General features: G+C 35.2%; 2 protein-coding genes across 2 annotated transcripts; both read left to right on the forward strand.

Annotated features, from left to right (window-relative positions):
• Positions 1-1,145: 1,145 nt before the first annotated feature.
• LOC143547412 (E3 ubiquitin-protein ligase UPL3-like) lies at positions 1,146-10,513 on the forward strand. The gene is made up of 18 exons (XM_077038843.1): positions 1,146-2,136; positions 2,293-2,403; positions 2,483-2,599; positions 2,682-2,846; positions 2,940-3,101; positions 3,188-3,436; positions 3,513-3,634; positions 3,729-5,079; positions 5,145-5,240; positions 5,871-7,358; positions 7,967-8,185; positions 8,273-8,377; positions 8,454-8,534; positions 8,607-8,675; positions 8,749-8,877; positions 9,852-9,971; positions 10,049-10,229; positions 10,314-10,513. The coding sequence occupies exons 1-17, from the start codon at positions 1,258-1,260 to the stop codon at positions 10,112-10,114; spliced, it is 5,529 nt and encodes a 1,842-aa protein (XP_076894958.1). The 5' UTR covers positions 1,146-1,257; the 3' UTR covers positions 10,115-10,229; positions 10,314-10,513.
• A 2,003-nt stretch (positions 10,514-12,516) lies between these two features.
• LOC143547414 (uncharacterized) lies at positions 12,517-15,697 on the forward strand. Its single transcript, XM_077038845.1, has 10 exons — positions 12,517-12,764; positions 13,133-13,207; positions 13,294-13,534; positions 13,616-13,719; positions 14,390-14,423; positions 14,526-14,572; positions 14,698-14,835; positions 14,912-14,976; positions 15,057-15,105; positions 15,209-15,697. The coding sequence occupies exons 1-10, from the start codon at positions 12,559-12,561 to the stop codon at positions 15,384-15,386; spliced, it is 1,137 nt and encodes a 378-aa protein (XP_076894960.1). The 5' UTR covers positions 12,517-12,558; the 3' UTR covers positions 15,387-15,697.
• Positions 15,698-17,260: the final 1,563 nt, after the last annotated feature.

Below are 17,260 nucleotides of genomic sequence, written 5' to 3' on the forward strand. Positions count from 1 at the left end.
TTAAAGCAGGAGAGAAAATAAAGATGTACAGTGATTACACTAATTTAAACGTCTGTTACACATATGTAATAAGTCGACTCGGTGCGTAAAAAATTATGTAATTTTTGTACGTACATGTAGCCTACATATATTACGTATATGTAAAAAAAATTTAAAAAAAAAATCTGTTACGTTGAGTTCTAAAAACTCAAAATGGTTCCCAAAAGAAATCTCTCATATATATATATATATATATAGGCAAAGTATAAAATGAAAACCCATTTGAGTTGTGAAAACCCTATGTAATATCGTTTTTTTTTGTTACATACAATATATGTTGTTACATTTAATACAAAACATCGAAAACATAAAAAAAATATTTTGCTATTTTTTACATTTTTTTACTAGTTTTTATATATGTTTTCTGGATAGAGAATGTTAATTAACTTTTATATTTTTTTATTAACTTTAATTGTGAACCACAAGATTTAATATTTAATTAAAAACATGTGGTTAAAAATGAGTTTATAGAGTTTTCACAACTCAAGTGGGTTTTTATTATAACCTAACCGTATATATATATATATGTATATATAAACAGACAAGTGGTTAAACCCATTGCCCACCACCACCACCCCACCGTCGACCATTATCACCGTCCACCACCACCAATGCCGTCCACCACCACCACCACTCACCATTCGCCATCATCGCCACCAGCATCGTCCAGCACCACTGTCCACCACAACCACCCTTCACTACCACCGTTTATACACCATCTGTTTATTTTAACAATGTACAAATATTAAAAACAAACAATATTTTTATTACACATGAGACATTTTACCTCTAAATAAACCAAACAAAATCACAAATTATGAAAGGGGCAAAAATAGAAGAATAATAAGAGCACCGAATGAAAATGATATTTTGTTCCATCTTTCTTTAACGTGTTACTCGCCCTATATATAATAACTTCTACGACAACAATTAGGGTTTTTATTTATATTTATATTTAACCCTCTGCCTCTGAATCGATTTTAATTGTATTTACTTCCTCCATCCATCCGTCAATCGGGGTTTGAATTCCATCGTATCACTCACATTCATCTTTAATTTATTATCAATTTCATCATCAATTAGCTTTGCTATAATTCGGTAGTGTTGTTTTGGATAAATTAGGGCTTTTTATTTATTGATTGTGTGAAGGACGATGATTAGAGATCATTGTATCTCCGATCGTCGTTGATCGTTGATTTCAGGGGGTTAGGGTTTTGTATGGAAACTCGTAGCCGGAAGAGGGCCGAGGCCACCTCATCAGCCCATTCTTCTTCCTCCTCCGGCGGACCCACTACTCGCTCCAATAAACGCACTCGTCTTTCCGCCTCAGGCTCTTCGTCCACATCCGCAGCAGCAGGAGCTTCCAACGCGCAAACTCAATCGGTATCTACTCGTTTACGTGCTTCTAATATGGATAATTTGGTTAATGAGTCCTCCTCGGGTAGAGGGCGTCGGAGTAGGAAGGGTACGGGTAGTCAGGGTTTGGGATCGGATAAGGATAGGGATAATTCGGATAAGGGGAAAGAGAAGGAGCATGAGGTTCGGGTTAAGGAGAGGGATAATGTTAACCGAGATAATTCGGGATTGAATATTGACGGTGGAGCTGACGATGACGACGATGATGACAGTGAAGGTGGAGGTGTGGGGATTCTGCATCAGAATTTGACTTCTGCAAGCAGTGCGCTTCAGGGTTTGTTGAGGAAGTTGGGTGCAGGGTTGGATGATTTGCTTCCTTCGTCTGCAATGGCGTCCGCTTCGTCGTCTCATCAGAGTGGAAGGTTGAAGAAGATTCTTGCGGGGTTGCGTGCTGATGGGGAAGAAGGAAAGCAGGTTGAGGCGTTAACCCAGTTATGTGAAATGCTGTCTATCGGGACTGAGGATTCGCTTAGTACGTTCTCCGTGGATTCTTTTGTGCCTGTTCTTGTTGGGTTGCTGAATCATGAGAGCAATCCTGATATTATGTTGCTTGCTGCTCGGGCACTCACGCATCTTTGTGATGTGTTACCGTCTTCGTGTGCTGCTGTGGTGCATTATGGTGCTGTTTCTTGCTTTGTTGCGAGGTTGCTTACAATTGAGTACATGGATTTGGCTGAACAGGTTAGACAGCTTATTAGCTAATTGTTTATACTTGATATCGTTGAAATCTTGTATTTGATGATGATATATTTGTTTAAACTTTTACTTGAGAATCTTGAAATTTAGAACTGTGAATTATAGTGATAATGTTGAACTTTTCTATTAATTTGGTGACAGTCTTTGCAAGCTCTTAAGAAGATATCTCAGGAGCACCCAACTGCCTGCTTGCGAGCAGGGGCTTTAATGGCTGTGCTTTCTTATCTTGACTTCTTTTCGACAGGAGTCCAGGTACTCATTTGTACCCTGTTATGTTACAGTATAACATCAAGTATGTCTTTTTATACTGACTTCTTGTTTCATTTCTCAGCGTGTGGCACTATCAACTGCTGCAAACATGTGCAAGAAACTTCCATCTGACGCTGCTGATTTTGTCATGGAAGCTGTTCCTTTATTGACAAATCTTCTTCAGTACCATGATGCTAAGGTGAGTACTAGTGTACAAATTTACAGTTTTAGCTACCAAAGGATAGTTAAATGATTGTTTTTAAATTTCATTATATTTACAGGTTTTGGAGCATGCTTCAGTTTGTTTGACTCGAATTGCTGAGGCATTTGCAGCATCTCCTGATCAGCTAGATGAGCTTTGTGTTCATGGATTGGTTAAACAGGCAGCCTCTCTTATTTCAATCAACTGTTCTGGACAAGCATCTCTCAGTACATCTACATACACGGTACATAAGTAGTTTTAACTTTTATTTTTGTTTTGGAATATAGTATTACTGTATTACTATTAAGACTGCATTACTCAATGTTAATCTTTGCAGGGCTTAATCCGATTGCTATCTACATGTGCAAGTGGTTCTCCTTTAGGGTCCAAAACTTTGCTTCTTTTAGGGATCAGTGGGATTCTCAAAGATATATTATCAGGTTCTGGTCTTGTAGCAACAATGTCTGTTTCACCTGCTTTAAGTAGACCACCGGAGCAGGTAACTTTTGGATTTTTTACAATGTATTGTAATTTCTTAATTGTCACTCTATGTGTTTTCAATAACTTGTTTCTTTTGGTGTGTAGATTTTTGAGATTGTGAACTTAGCAAATGAGCTTCTTCCACCATTGCCAAATGGCACCATAACTCTTCCTACAAGTAGTAATGTATTTGTCAAAGGGTCTCTTTTGAGAAAGTCAACCGCAGGAAGTAGTAGCAAGCAAGAAGAATCTGATGACAGTGCACCCGAGGTCTCGGCTCGGGAGAAGTTGTTGACCAGTCAACCTGAGCTTCTGCAGCAGTTTGGGATGGATCTTCTTCCTGTTCTGATTCAGGTTAGCTTTAAAGAGACATTATACCATCTTTATTTCAATTATTCATACAAAGTGACAATATTTTTATATTTTGTAGATATACGGGTCGAGTGTAAACGCGCCCGTTCGTCACAAATCTCTTTCAGTGATCGGGAAATTGATGTACTTTAGCACTGCTGATATGATTCGATCTCTACTTGGTGTTGCAAACATATCAAGGTACGTCATATAGTTGTTGATGGTTTACCTGTTACATTTTTTTATTAATTATATTATGTAAATGTAAATACTTCCTATCTTTGTGAAATTTCAGTTTCTTGGCTGGAGTTTTGGCGTGGAAGGACCCGCAAGTGTTGGTACCATCGCTTCAAATAGCAGAGATACTAATGGAGAAGCTTCCGGAAACGTTCAGTAAGATGTTTGTGAGAGAAGGTGTTGTCCATGCAATAGATGCACTGGCTGAGTCATCATCACCATCTGGTAATGCTTTTTCTACACCATTATCAAGTGAGAAGGTTAATGATTCTATATCTGGATCCTCCTTACGCTCGAGGCGTTATCGACGCCGCATTGCTACAGATCCCGGTGCTGAAGATTTGAAAACCTCTGCTGAACTGCCAGCTGTCAGTTCCAGTCTACGGATGGCAGTTAGTACAAGTGCAAAAGCTTTCAAGGATAAATACTTCCCATCTGATTCTGGTGCTAATGCTGAAGTTGGAGTTACAGATGATCTGTTACATTTGAAGAATCTTTCTAAGAAGTTAGGTGCTGACATGGATGATTATAAGTCAAAGTCAAAGGGGAAGTCAAAAGCGTGTAGTCTTCGGTTTGTTGACTTTTCACCTGGAAAAGAAGAAAACTTGATGGGAGTAATAACTGAAATGCTTGCAGAACTAACAAAAGATGATGGTGTTTCAACATTTGAATTCATTGGTAGTGGTGTTGTTGATGCTTTACTAAACTATTTCTCGTTTGGACATTTTTCAAAAGAACGAGTGTCAGAAGCAAATCTGCCTAAATTACGCCAGCTGGCGACTAAACGATACACGTCTTTTATACAAGTTGCACTCCCGCTAAGTGTTGATGCTGGAAAACAAGCGCCTATGAGTAATCTAGTTCAGAAGCTTCAACATGCATTGACATCTTTAGAACGTTTCCCTGTGGTGCTGAGTCACAGTGCCAGGTCATCAACTGGAAACGCACGTTTGTCATCTGGGCTCGGAGCGTTATCTCAGCCGTTTAAGTTACGACTTTGTAGAGCACACGGTGATAAGTCTCTCCGTGATTATTCTTCAAATGTTGTGTTGATTGATCCGTTGGCTAGTTTAGCTGCTGTGGAGGATTTTCTTTGGCCACGTGTGCAACGAAGTGAGTCGGGTCAGAAGCCGTCTGGATATTTGGGCAATTCTGAGTCTGGAACCACGCCTGTGGCCGCGGCACGCCATCACTCCACGAGGTCCAGGTCATCAGTTAATATCGGCGACTCCGCAAATAAAACGGAAGATAAAAACACAAGCTCTTCAAAAGGGAAGGGGAAAGCCGTATTGAAGCCAGGTCAAGAAGAGGGGAGAGGGGGCCCACAGACTAGAAATGCTGCTCGTAGACGGGCTTCATTGGATAAAGATGCACAGATGAAATCTGTTGATGGGGACTCTACTTCTGAGGTACCAAGTTTTATTATTTTTTAAATTATAATATATTATATACTTCAATATCTTGTCTGCTATAGGAAGAGGATTTTGATGCATCACCTGTTGAGATGGATGATGCATTAGTGATTGAAGATGATGACATTTCTGAGGACGATGACGAGGATCCTGATGATGTATGTTGCCATAGCATCTTTGTTATTATAGTATAAAAAAATTAACAAACTTTTTTTCTTCTCATTAATGTTGCTTAAGATTTTTTGCACATTAAAGTCCCCTCCATGGTCCACACGTTAAATTTCAACAAAATTGTGATTTTTTTTACTCATTAATACTACACGAGAAAAGAATTGATATGAATTAATCTTTTTAAATTGAACGCATGGGAAGGCAAAGTCTGTTCAATGTTTTGTCTTTTCTTTTCTTTTTTTGCCCCCAAACGTTAGATAATAGCAAATAATTTTTCAAAACATTATAATAAAAATACACGAGCGTGGATGACGCAACTCAAAATTAAATAAAAAACTAAAAACATATAAAATGGTTGTATAAATTGAAGATCATTAAAAGGTTGTAAACTAATTATTTTTTTGCTATTATAATGTAGTTTGTCAAATATTGTGTTCATGATTTCATTCAATCATAACTAAGAGATATTTTTTTTCTTCCAAATTTAAAAATGTTAAGAGAGACTTTTTTGATAAAAGACAGAAAGTGTTGGTTTTTATGGTATTTACCCTATTTTTTTATTACTAGTAGCTATAATAATAATATTAATGATATAATAAACAAAACGGTTAATGCAGGTACTAAGAGACGATTCGCTTCCCGTTGGCACGCCAGACAAAGTTCACGATGTCAAGTTAGGTGAAGAAAGACCCGCCGCTAGTGGTGCCACCAGTGATAACCATCCAAACCCCACCTGTGGCTCTAGCAGCAGCAGCCGAGGCGCTGCGGTTCGCGGGTCAGACTCGTTACACTCAAGGGGGAAAATGACATTTGCTGCTGCTGCAATGGCGGGACTTTCGTCAGCCAATGGTGGCAGAGGCGGTATTCGTGGCGGCAGAGACCGCCACGGGCGGCCTATCGTTGGCTCTCCAAAGTTAGTGTTTACTTCAGGTGGGAAACAGTTAAGCCATCACTTAACAATCTATCAGGCCATTCAGAGACAACTTGTTCTTGATGAAGATGACGATAATGGAAGTGATTTTGTATCTGGTGACGGTAACCGATTATGGGGTGATATTTATACTATCACGTATCAAAGAGCTGACTCCCAAACAGTTACAACAAGTCCATCTAAATCAGCTACCAAAGCAGGGTCCACCTCGAATAATAGTGATTCACGAATCCATCAGATGTCTCTTTTAGACAGCATATTACAAGGTGAACTTCCATGTGATCTTGAAAGAAACAACCCTACTCACAACATATTATGTTTACTACGCGTATTAGAAGGGTTAAACCAACTGGCACCACGTCTGCGTGTACAGTCAGCAACAGACAGTTTTGCTCAAGGGAAAATTTTAAGTTTAGACGAGTTGAGCATATCTGCTGGTGTTAGGGTTCCGTCTGATGAGTTTATTAACAGCAAATTAACGCCAAAATTGTCTAGGCAAATTCAAGATGCACTTGCACTTTGCAGTGGCAGTCTTCCATCATGGTGTTATCAGTTAACAAAATCATGCCCATTTTTATTCCCATTTGAAATCAGGCGACAGTATTTTTATTCAACAGCTTTCGGTTTATCTCGCGCGCTACATCGGCTTCAGCAGCAGCAGGGTGCTGACAGTCACGGGTCTATGAACGAGCGGGAGTTTCGAGTCGGAAGATTACAACGACAAAAGGTTCGCGTTTCGAGAAACCGAATATTGGATTCTGCCGCGAAAGTTATGGAGATGTATTCAAGTCAAAAGGCGGTTTTAGAAGTTGAATATTTTGGTGAAGTGGGGACCGGTTTGGGCCCCACTTTGGAGTTTTATACTTTACTAAGTCATGATCTTCAAAAAGCAGGATTGAGAATGTGGAGATCTAGTTTGCAAGATGCCAACATGACAGTGGAAGTTGACTTGGAGAAGAAATCTGGGAAGGGTAATGGAGATCTTGTTTTAGCACCTCTTGGGCTATTTCCGCGTCCTTGGCCCGTTAATGTTGATGCTTCTGATGGGACTCAATTATCTAAAGTTATAGAATATTTTCGGCTTCTTGGTCGTGTAATGGCGAAAGCGCTTCAAGATGGTCGGCTTTTGGACCTCCCGCTTTCGGTTGCCTTTTACAAACTTGTGCTTGGACAGGTAAGCGCTCTGTGTTTATTATTTTTGTGTTTTGTTCATTCGCTCATCTTTTATCGAACAAACGATTGAGGATGATCGATTAAATGAATGGAAATTTCTTGTTCACGTTCGTTGATAAGAAAAGAAAATTAATGCCTGTATATGTTCATTAATGATATAAAAACTCGTGACCGCAAACAAACATAAACGAATGAACGTAACTGAACATACTTACATGCATTTAACTTTGTGGACGAAAATTAACAGTAAACATGAATATCAATCTGTTGGGCCTAAAAAGTTAAACTTGATGAAATTTTTATAGACTAAGTTAATAAATGTATATTAACGAACATAACTAAACATAAACGAATGAACACAAACAAGCTTAAATACAAGAACTTAAACAAACGTTAACAAACATAAATTAACGAATAAGACATGTGATCATGTTCGTTGAATGAAAAAAATGTTTTTAGTATTCATCCGTTTAGTGTATAATGAACTTCCAGTCTAAACATTCACTGAGCGTTCAGTTCGGTTCATTTATGGGCTTACATTTCTTTTATGGCTTTATTTTTTGTTCCTTTTTTGTTTTGGTTTTGAGATGTGACTTTTTTGTGTCACAGGAACTCGATTTACATGACATATCATTATTTGATGGTGAATTTGGTAAAACATTGCAAGAATTACAAGCACTTGTTAGCCGGAAACAGTACTTGGAGTCAACAGATGACCAAAATGAAGTAGTCAACTTAAGGTTTAGAGGAGCCCCAATTGAAGATCTTTGCTTGGATTTCACACTTCCTGGATATCCCGATTATGTTCTCAAAACAGGCGATGACATTGTACTTACAACATCATTTTTTTGACTTTTTTTATATGTTATTTATGTTATTCTAGCAGTTTATTTGATCAAATTTGTTTGTTTACAGGTTGATTTGAACAATTTGGAAGAGTACATTTCTTTAGTAGTTGATGCTACTGTGAAGGCTGGTATTACGCGACAGATGGAAGCGTTTAGAGCCGGGTTTAATCAGGTAAACCTTTTTTCTTTTTGATGCGAATTTTATTCCTGAAAACCAGTTTATGTTTATTGTACTATCTATTTATCAGGTTTTTGACATTTCGGCTCTACAAATATTTTCTCCAAGTGAGTTGGATTATCTACTTTGTGGCCGTGGAGAGTTGTGGGAGGTAATTATTTACTTGTATTTAAACATGTTATTAAGCGTCTAAAAGATTAATTTAAGTTTGTTTTAAACGCAGGCTGATACACTTGTTGAACACATTAAATTTGATCATGGGTATACTTCCAAGAGCCCTGCAGTGGTTAATGTATGTATACATTTTCTTTAATTTCGTTTGTTTACTGAAAAAATAGTATTCTAATAAGTGATGTTGCGTTTAGTTGCTTGAGATTATGGGAGAGTTTAATCCTGAACAGCAACGGGCTTTCTGTCAATTTGTGACGGGTGCACCTCGTCTTCCTCCTGGTGGTTTGGCTGCCTTGAATCCTAAGTTAACAATTGTGAGAAAGGTATGAATACAATTCAACTGTTTTATAAATTACAAATCATTATATGACTATTGTACTCTTGTTCTTTTCCTTACATTTCGAACTCTCGTGATCTAAATGTTTACATAAGGGAAGTGTAAGTACGTCATATATATGAAAACGGGTAGGCCTGTAAATGAACTGAATGAACACAAACAGAGCATGTGAGTGCTAGTTCATTTAATCTTTGCTGAATAAACAATCGGACACGCACAATTAAATGGACGGGATTTTATTGTTCGTGTTCGTTTTTTAAGAAAGAACATGTTAGCGTTCGTTTATGTTCATTTATTAACTGTATAAACGAATGCTCCATAAATAAACATAACTGAAAATATACAAACAATTAAAGCTAAAACCAAATAAAGGTTTAAAACAAGTTGTAATGGGCCTAAATTTTTTAATGAATATATTAATGTGCGTGTAACAAGTGTAAACTAACACATTTAGGGGATGTTTTGGATTGCTTTTTTTAGCCAACTTATAAACTTTTTGCAAAATTTAAAAGGTGTTTGGGATTGCTTTTTTTTTTCTTTTTTTTGTGAGGGGATGAGTTGATTGTGTCACAATAATGTTTCTTATAACTTTTGGGAAAAGTAATAAGGAGGCTAAATAAGGATTCCTAAACACCCCTTTTAAATGAATGTAAATGAACGTAAACGAATGAATATAAAATGTAAATGAATGAACATAAACGAACGAACGTATATGGATGTGCACAAACATAAATGAACGAACAATGCATGTGTTCATGTTCGTTTGTACAAAAAATGCTGTTTGTTTTCATTCGTTTATTCAATAAACGAACCTCCTGCAGACAGGTTCAGTGAATGTTCGTTTGTTTACATGCCCAGATATTGTTCCAGGTTTTGTGGGTGATATATGGAATTCTCTTTAAATGCTAATATTTTATCAATTGATATTATAATATAATCTGTTTTTGTTGTCTGGCACAGCATTCTTCAACAGCCAACTCGGCTTCCAATGCAGCTGGGGTGTCAGAATCTGCAGATGATGATTTACCAAGTGTGATGACGTGTGCTAATTACCTAAAGCTTCCTCCATATTCCACCAAGGTATTATTGTCCTCTTGATTTGAATCTTCGATCTTTTAAAGTTTTTTATGTAACGGTTTTTGAATTTGTTTTGACAGGAAATAATGTACAGGAAGCTCTTGTATGCTATTAATGAAGGACAAGGATCGTTCGACTTGTCATGAGTTTTTATTAAAACTAACCAAATTGTGTATATTGTATCCTTTGATAAGTGGGACCCAATAAAGGTTGCTTCTTTGTCTTCCCCTAATTGTCAGTGATGGCATGGTTATGGTTAAGGTCAGTTATCGTAAAAGCATTATTTTTCTGTCTTGAAACTTATGTTTTATTTAGTTTAGGTTATAAATGGTGTTCTTTTTCCAGTTTAATGAAGATGTGGATTGGAAATATGACTGGTAATGGCGTGTTCAAGAAGGATTCATCAAGGGAACGAACAAGTTTGTCGAGCTGTTTTTTCTTTTTTATAAATTTACTAAAAGATTTTTGTAAATAAATAGTGGAATGTGATGCATTCTGTAGTTTGCTTTATTTATACTTCAAATTGTTGTTTATGCAAATTTATTTGGAACTAACTATATGTTTGGTTCTCTTGGTGGGTTTCATGTGTTTACTTTGTTTATGGTTTAAATATTTTGAACTTGTGTTCTAATTTCAAAGAGGCGTATGGACCCAAATGGCCATCAAAGTTTTTACTTTAAAAACAAATTTTTACATCTTTACATTTTTATCAATGAAATCTTTGTATAAATTCAACCTAAAATCTATTCCTAATTTAGTTGCTGAATTGGATTAACTTGATTGAGAAGATGGCATTTGATTTAGAATGATTTTATCTAAATCATCATGTGTAAAGGTTCCTTTTAAATTGCTAAGGAATTCAACCATTTATGATCTTTCACAAAAGACACAACTTTCTTTGAATGGGGTTTATGATTATTAGTTAATAGTTATAAAGGTTATCTTCCAAAATACGTTTTAGTTCTATCCAAAATGTCTGAACTTTTGTACTTGAAAATATTCTCTTTAGCGGGAGGTAAGTTCATACATCGAATGTTAAAAAATTTAAAATCATGAATTGTATTATCGTTGTTGGCTTGTTGCCTATGCTTATGCCGATGCCTCTGAGGTGATGAGGATGGTATTGGTGGCGGTGGTAGTGACTATGATGGTTGCACCCTTGAGGTATTCTATTTTCTGCAGTCAACCAAGTGCATTACAAAATCCAAATACTTTGTATATTTCTCGTTCTCTCTCAGTGCACACAAAGACCATGGATTGGATTAGGCATGTAAACATTTAGTGAAGTGATGGTTGGTTTGTAAATTGTAAAGGCGAAAAGGTTGGTTTTGGTGCTAAGTAAAATGTTATGGTGAATGTTTGTTTGTTTGTTTGTTTATGTCGGTTGGCTTTATTTATTAGTACAAGTTTGTTCATTCTAATTGTGGAGGAAATTATACATACACACATTCATAAACGAAGGAACTTAGTTTTCACGAATAGGTTAGGTTAATATTTATCTATTTGATGCTTAAACAAAAGAAAAGAATACAGGATGACGTACAGTCAAAAAGTATAATAATCATAATAATTGAAGGTTGAAAATATAGGAAAGATGAGGTCACGTAGAGTCAAAAAGTATTCTTGAAGAATTGGCTGGTCGGCGACAACGATAGAACAAGAGAAGAACAACATAGTGTCATTTTATGAATATATTTTGGATTAGGGTAAATGGTGGGCAGATTAGTAATTTTCTAATCAAAAAGCCAAAATTGTTTTTGAAAAGCTAGGATTTGAATCTGTTGGTCAAAACAAAAAGGACCTTGTTGTTGAAAAAGCCAATAAAAAGTTTCCCGCCTAAAGCACATGAAATCTCCCTCCCTCTATCTAAAATGTGAAGAGCAGAGCATATTACATCTCGATGGATCTAATAATCCAAATCAAACGCTGATACTATACTGGTAAGTAACATCAACCAATCAATCAATATGTCGACACACGGTGACGATCTGGATCTTCTTCTATCCCTTCAAGACCGGGTTCTAGAAACACCTCCTTCTTCTCCTTCACCTGGTATTCTTCTTCTTCTTCTTCTTCTTCTTGTTTCTTACTTGATCTGCCCTAATTTAGTTTTTATGGGTTTTTTTAATTAAAAAAATCTTTGCTTACCTGATAACAATGAATTTGGGATTTTAAGGGAGGGGTGTTTGGGAGAATAACTAACTAAATAAATAATCACATTCACATGTCAACAAGTAATAATGAATAACTATTGTAGTCAAATTACACACCTTTCCTTTCCTTTCCTTACTTTTAATCAAATCAATCATTATCTTATTTTAACTGCTCTAACTGGTTTCAGAATACACATACAAACATTTCTTTGTTATTCAACTTTGGCCATTCATTGACTATTACACCTGACTTGTTTATTTTTTTTAACTAAAACATTTGTGTTTTTTTTCGTAGTCAGTAATTTCTATGAGCTTGTAATTAGGCATGCTCATTTTATTTATTTTTTTAAAATTTATTACTCAAATCTGTAATTTGGGCTGTTAATCGTGATCCTGCAAGAATTTGTATTCTTATTTTGAAAAACTAAAATGCCAGTATGCGATATTATATGAATACAGGATATTTATCCGATGATGGATCAGGCAGTAGGCAAAGGGGAAAAGCAGACATGTCTGTTTTCAAAACTGCTGTTGAAGATTGTCTACATTATGAGCCCGAGACCTCCAACAAAAACCTCAAATCTAACCGTGCAAGGAGCTCAAGTGATGTTGAAGTTGAAAAATTCTCAGGTTTGAGAATCCAGTAAGTAGCTTTCATTTCTTGTTTTAAACAAACGGTATATCGTACCTTATATACATCCAATTTCATAATTTTAATCATTTCACAGAATTTGCCTCAAAATGTAAACTAGAAATTGTATCTCAGTTAATAATACTTCACACTTTGAAACTTCTCAAGTATGCATATGATATTGTAACAAACACACTTCTTACACAAACAGTTAATGAATATAAAGGTTTGTTTCCTAGGATTGCGTGTGGCAATCTGGCAGATAAATATCTTCAATATCATGCAATTTATACTAGATAGAAATGAAATAATATAAAATCATAAAATTAAGCAAATCGTAGTGCCCTGTTAATAATTTCATATTGCTTTTAATTTTTCAGGAACCAGTTGGTCTCTAAGACAGAATTGAGTGATCGATTTGCAGATATTCGATTTGTTCGCTTAACAGCAATAAAGTACAGAATACTACTCTACTAAGAATCTTCTTCATTTTAATAATTATTCAAATGAATCAAGTTTTTAACTTTTGTGGTATTTGTAGGAATCTTTTATCGGGGGACACTCTTTCTGGTTGTTGGGCAACTGTTGGAGTGTTATGTAACCCTGGTGAAAAGAGAATCAGCTCTACAGGGAAGCCGTACACTATATGGGAAATTACTTGTTTTAATGAAAAAAAGGTTTCGGTTTTCTTGTTTGGAAATGCTTATCAAAAGAACTGTAAAGAAGTAGTTGGAGCCGTATTTGCTTTCTTCAATTGTGGTGTTCGTAACGACCCAAAATCGGTAACAAATTTCAACTTTTTTTAATGTTATTGTCTTTTAGTTTGACAAATATTGACATTTTTTGTGTCTTTCTTTTTTTAGAAAGAAGGGTTTACTTTGACAGTTTTTAATGCTCCTCAAGTGTTGAAAATGGGAACTTCTCCTGATTTTGGGCACTGCAAATCTTGCACACAGTTTATTGACAAGTATGTTATCAGAAGCATTATATATATTGTTGTAATGAATGGTCAAATGTCAACTTTTATAAGTTATACAACTAAAGTTCTTGTCCATCTAAAATGAGTTACTTGTCCATTTAAAATGAATTACTTGTCCATTTAAAACGAACCGAATGTTCAATGAACTGGTCGGTGGAAAGTTCGTTTATGTTTGTTTGTTTTATAAATGAATGAACATTAACACATGTCTCTTTCCTTCATATATGTTAACGTTTGTTTATGCTTGTTTAAGTTTGTTTGTTTATGTTTGTTTGCGTTAATATATAATTCAAAATTTTCAGGCCTATTACACTTTAGTCTATTTTTAACATCTTTTTAGGCCCAATGCATTGTTCACATTTAGTATTAATTGGTTTTAGCTCAGTTCCTCAGTTATGTCCGTTCATTTATGTTTAGTTATGTCCGTTCATTTACGTTTGTGAAACGTTAATTTATATTGTCAATAAACGAATATAAACGAACTTAAACGTGCCCAATTTTTTAACAAATGAACACGGAGAAGAGAGCCTGTTCATTTGACTGTTCATGTCTGATGATTTGTTTGGTTAAAGCCAAATGAACAAATGGAGAATACAGTAAAATGATGAAACATTAAATCTCAAAAGAGTAATTATTTTCTTTTTCTTGTGTATTCTAGGCGTAAGGGAATATATTGCAGCTACCACAAAAAGGTATGCAATTATGAATGCACTTTGTTTCCTTTTTATATTTTCATTTCTGGGTACACATATACTTTTGCTGACTAATGATGTATCTGATTATTTGAACCACAGGATGCATCAAAAAAGTATACTAGTAAAAGAGTTGAGTTCACGGGAGGGTATGAAAAACATATTTGTATCTTTATTTTTCAACCAATTTAACTGTTTTTTCCCTACATTATATTAGCTGGGCACCACAAAACCATTAACTTTGACGTTCAAAAGGTTCATTGTTATGATTCAGGAATATAAAGGCAGCTTTTAACTTCAAAGATAAAATGCAATCGGAAGGCGTTTACATGGTTGAAAACCCAACAAATGTATCAAAACCTGGACAACTGAAGAAAATTTTGTCGGTTGAGGGATTGCGAAAGGCGTTAAGGTTTTAACTATTTTTAATATTGTTATCTAGTTAATTCTGAATCTTGATGTGTCACATAGCTTTTCTGTTTTGACAGTAATGCAGGAAAAGTGACAACTAATGCTTACTCGCAAGGAATAAGATTTTTATCTGAAGTTGCAGGTATTGTATTACGTTTGTTTGGCTCAAATTTGCTTATTTGTGATTACATTTTGAACAATCAAAGTCAATTTAACTAACAGGAAAACCAAGTTCAAGTTTAAATCAACCTATTAAGAGTTTTGATAAAAGGTAAACAGACTAAGAACTAAGAAGTCATAATTTTTTCATTATTTTGTGCTTGATTTATTTAAAAGATGGTATATTTCTAATCTTTTGTTTGTGGGTGTGAAAGGAAATCACCTGTTGTTGGGTCAAATCCGCCTGAGGTCAAAACAAGTCAACAGTTAAATGCAAAGAGAGTAAAAATTGAAAAGAGTCAAACGTCTGCGGCGAAAGTCAAAGAAGGTACACAAAAGATGCATGAATTAGAAATTATTCTTAGTTCTGACGATGAAGCTTGTCCTTTTTGAGATTTCTAAGTAGTATTGAAGAGAAATTGACCAGTTGTGTCTCATTGGATACAAGTGATGGTTTGACTTTGAGTAGGTTGACATTTTTCTCTATTGAAATTTTCTGTAAATTATAAGACTTAATTTGGCAAGAAATTTGATTAATATGCATGGCTAACATGAAGTCTTAATCTAGATTTTCATCTCATACTTGTTATGTTGTTTGACTTTTTCAGTTTGATTTTGACATGTTGGTTTACTTGACCAATTTTTATAATATTTTGTGTTACTTTCAGGCTTATGTATATTTTAAGAGGTAGTTTAGGTAACAGTGTGACACAATGACACAACAATGCAACATGATTCACCTAACCAGTCTTAGTCTGGTGATCAGATTAGCTAGTTAGCTACTACTTGAAAAATATAACAAAAGTCAATGTCATATGTTGACTTTGTTTAAATCATTAAGAAATATTTAATTTTCAAGCAAAGGGATTTGCTTAATTTAGTTAGTTTTTTTTATGCTGGGGCATTTTCTAATGATGTGGCATGTTATGTGGCATTTTTTAAAAATTTATGGATCTTATACTACCACTTCATCTTTAATAAAACCCTAACCTCTATACATAACCACCACTATCACCCACCCATCCACCTGACCACCTCCATCTCAACTGGTTGAACCCATTGTCTTTGCATCACCATCTCCCGCCACCAATGACCATCACCTAGACTAGTTTTGTCCAAATTGTTTAAAAACAAACTATTTTGTCCAAAAGATTTTTTTTTGAAAGGCAAACTTGAAATAAAAACCACATCCGGAAAGAAAAGCCTAACCGGGACAAGACAAAAATTACATGCTAAGTAACGGATTTTTGAGCCACGTCACCCAGTTCAAATAAAACTTACAATCACAAGATGATAACCACAAATACGTAACTGAAACAATCGAATTAAATAAAGTGTCTCTGTTATCATTGGGTTGACCAAAAATAATCTCATTCTGAACTTTCCAAATAGTCCACCATGTCGTATAAATAATCACCTCAATAACATTTTTTTTCTTTTTCACCCATCCCGAGGAATCCAACCATTCTAAAATACTTTTAGGCCCTTTATCTCCTGGAAGAGACACATCCAACCAACGACCGATAGCATTCCAAATCTTTGAAGCAAGGTGACACCCTCCAAAAATGTGATCCAAAACTTCCACCGAATTCAAACAAATTGGGCATAATATTGAAGGAATATCAAAACCTTTATGACTTAAATTAAATCTAGTCGAGAGACGATCTAGAAGCAGGCGCCAAATCATGATGTATGCTACAAATTGTGTCGAAAAATAAACCATATTGCATATTGCGATGTAACATTTGTACATATAATCCATGTTGTATGATTCATCTCTCAAGATAAGCATGTGAATGGTACCAATATAAACTAATGTCCGTACATGTCAAACTTCTAAGATGATAATTGACGAGTTTTTTCATCTAAATTCTTCTCCGTCATTGGTGGTAGATCCAAGTCGTTTTGTGACATCGTTTGTAAGCCTTTTGATGGATTCATGCAATCTCGTTTTGAACACTTTGAATGATGTAAATATTTAAGGGATAGAATTATGAGCATATATGTATTTAGACGTCCTTTAATTACATGTTATCATTATTTATCTCATCAAAATAGGTTAATTATACTCGGGCATGTGTGTGCCAATAACATATGATAACATCTTGGCATATTAAAAGTGATGTTATAAAGTCCGATACAACAAGAACTAACATAATGTTTAAATACATTAACCATACAATTTGCCTTTGATTGTAAGTAAATCTTTTTGAACAATCAAAAGTCTAATAATTAAAATTGTTGATTTGTTTACAACCTTTAGACAA

This window comes from Bidens hawaiensis, unplaced genomic scaffold (genome assembly GCF_021521415.1).
Source record: "Bidens hawaiensis isolate Kalapana, Puna unplaced genomic scaffold, B.hawaiensis_p1.1 tig00014716_1, whole genome shotgun sequence".
Lineage (NCBI taxonomy): Eukaryota > Viridiplantae > Streptophyta > Magnoliopsida > Asterales > Asteraceae > Bidens > Bidens hawaiensis.

Bases quoted from the DNA above. Each gene is read 5' to 3' on its own strand.
- LOC143547412 (XM_077038843.1), top strand. From the start codon at position 1,258: ATGGAAACTCGTAGCCGGAAGAGGGCCGAGGCCACCTCATCAGCCCAT. The intron at 2,404-2,482 runs GTACTCATTTGT...TTCATTTCTCAG, and splicing joins TCTTTTCGACAGGAGTCCAG to CGTGTGGCACTATCAACTGC. The intron at 5,241-5,870 runs GTATGTTGCCAT...CGGTTAATGCAG, and splicing joins ATGACGAGGATCCTGATGAT to GTACTAAGAGACGATTCGCT.
- LOC143547414 (XM_077038845.1), top strand. From the start codon at position 12,559: ATGCGATATTATATGAATACAGGATATTTATCCGATGATGGATCAGGC. The intron at 13,720-14,389 runs GTATGTTATCAG...TGTGTATTCTAG, and splicing joins TGCACACAGTTTATTGACAA to GCGTAAGGGAATATATTGCA. The intron at 14,977-15,056 runs GTATTGTATTAC...TTTAACTAACAG, and splicing joins ATTTTTATCTGAAGTTGCAG to GAAAACCAAGTTCAAGTTTA.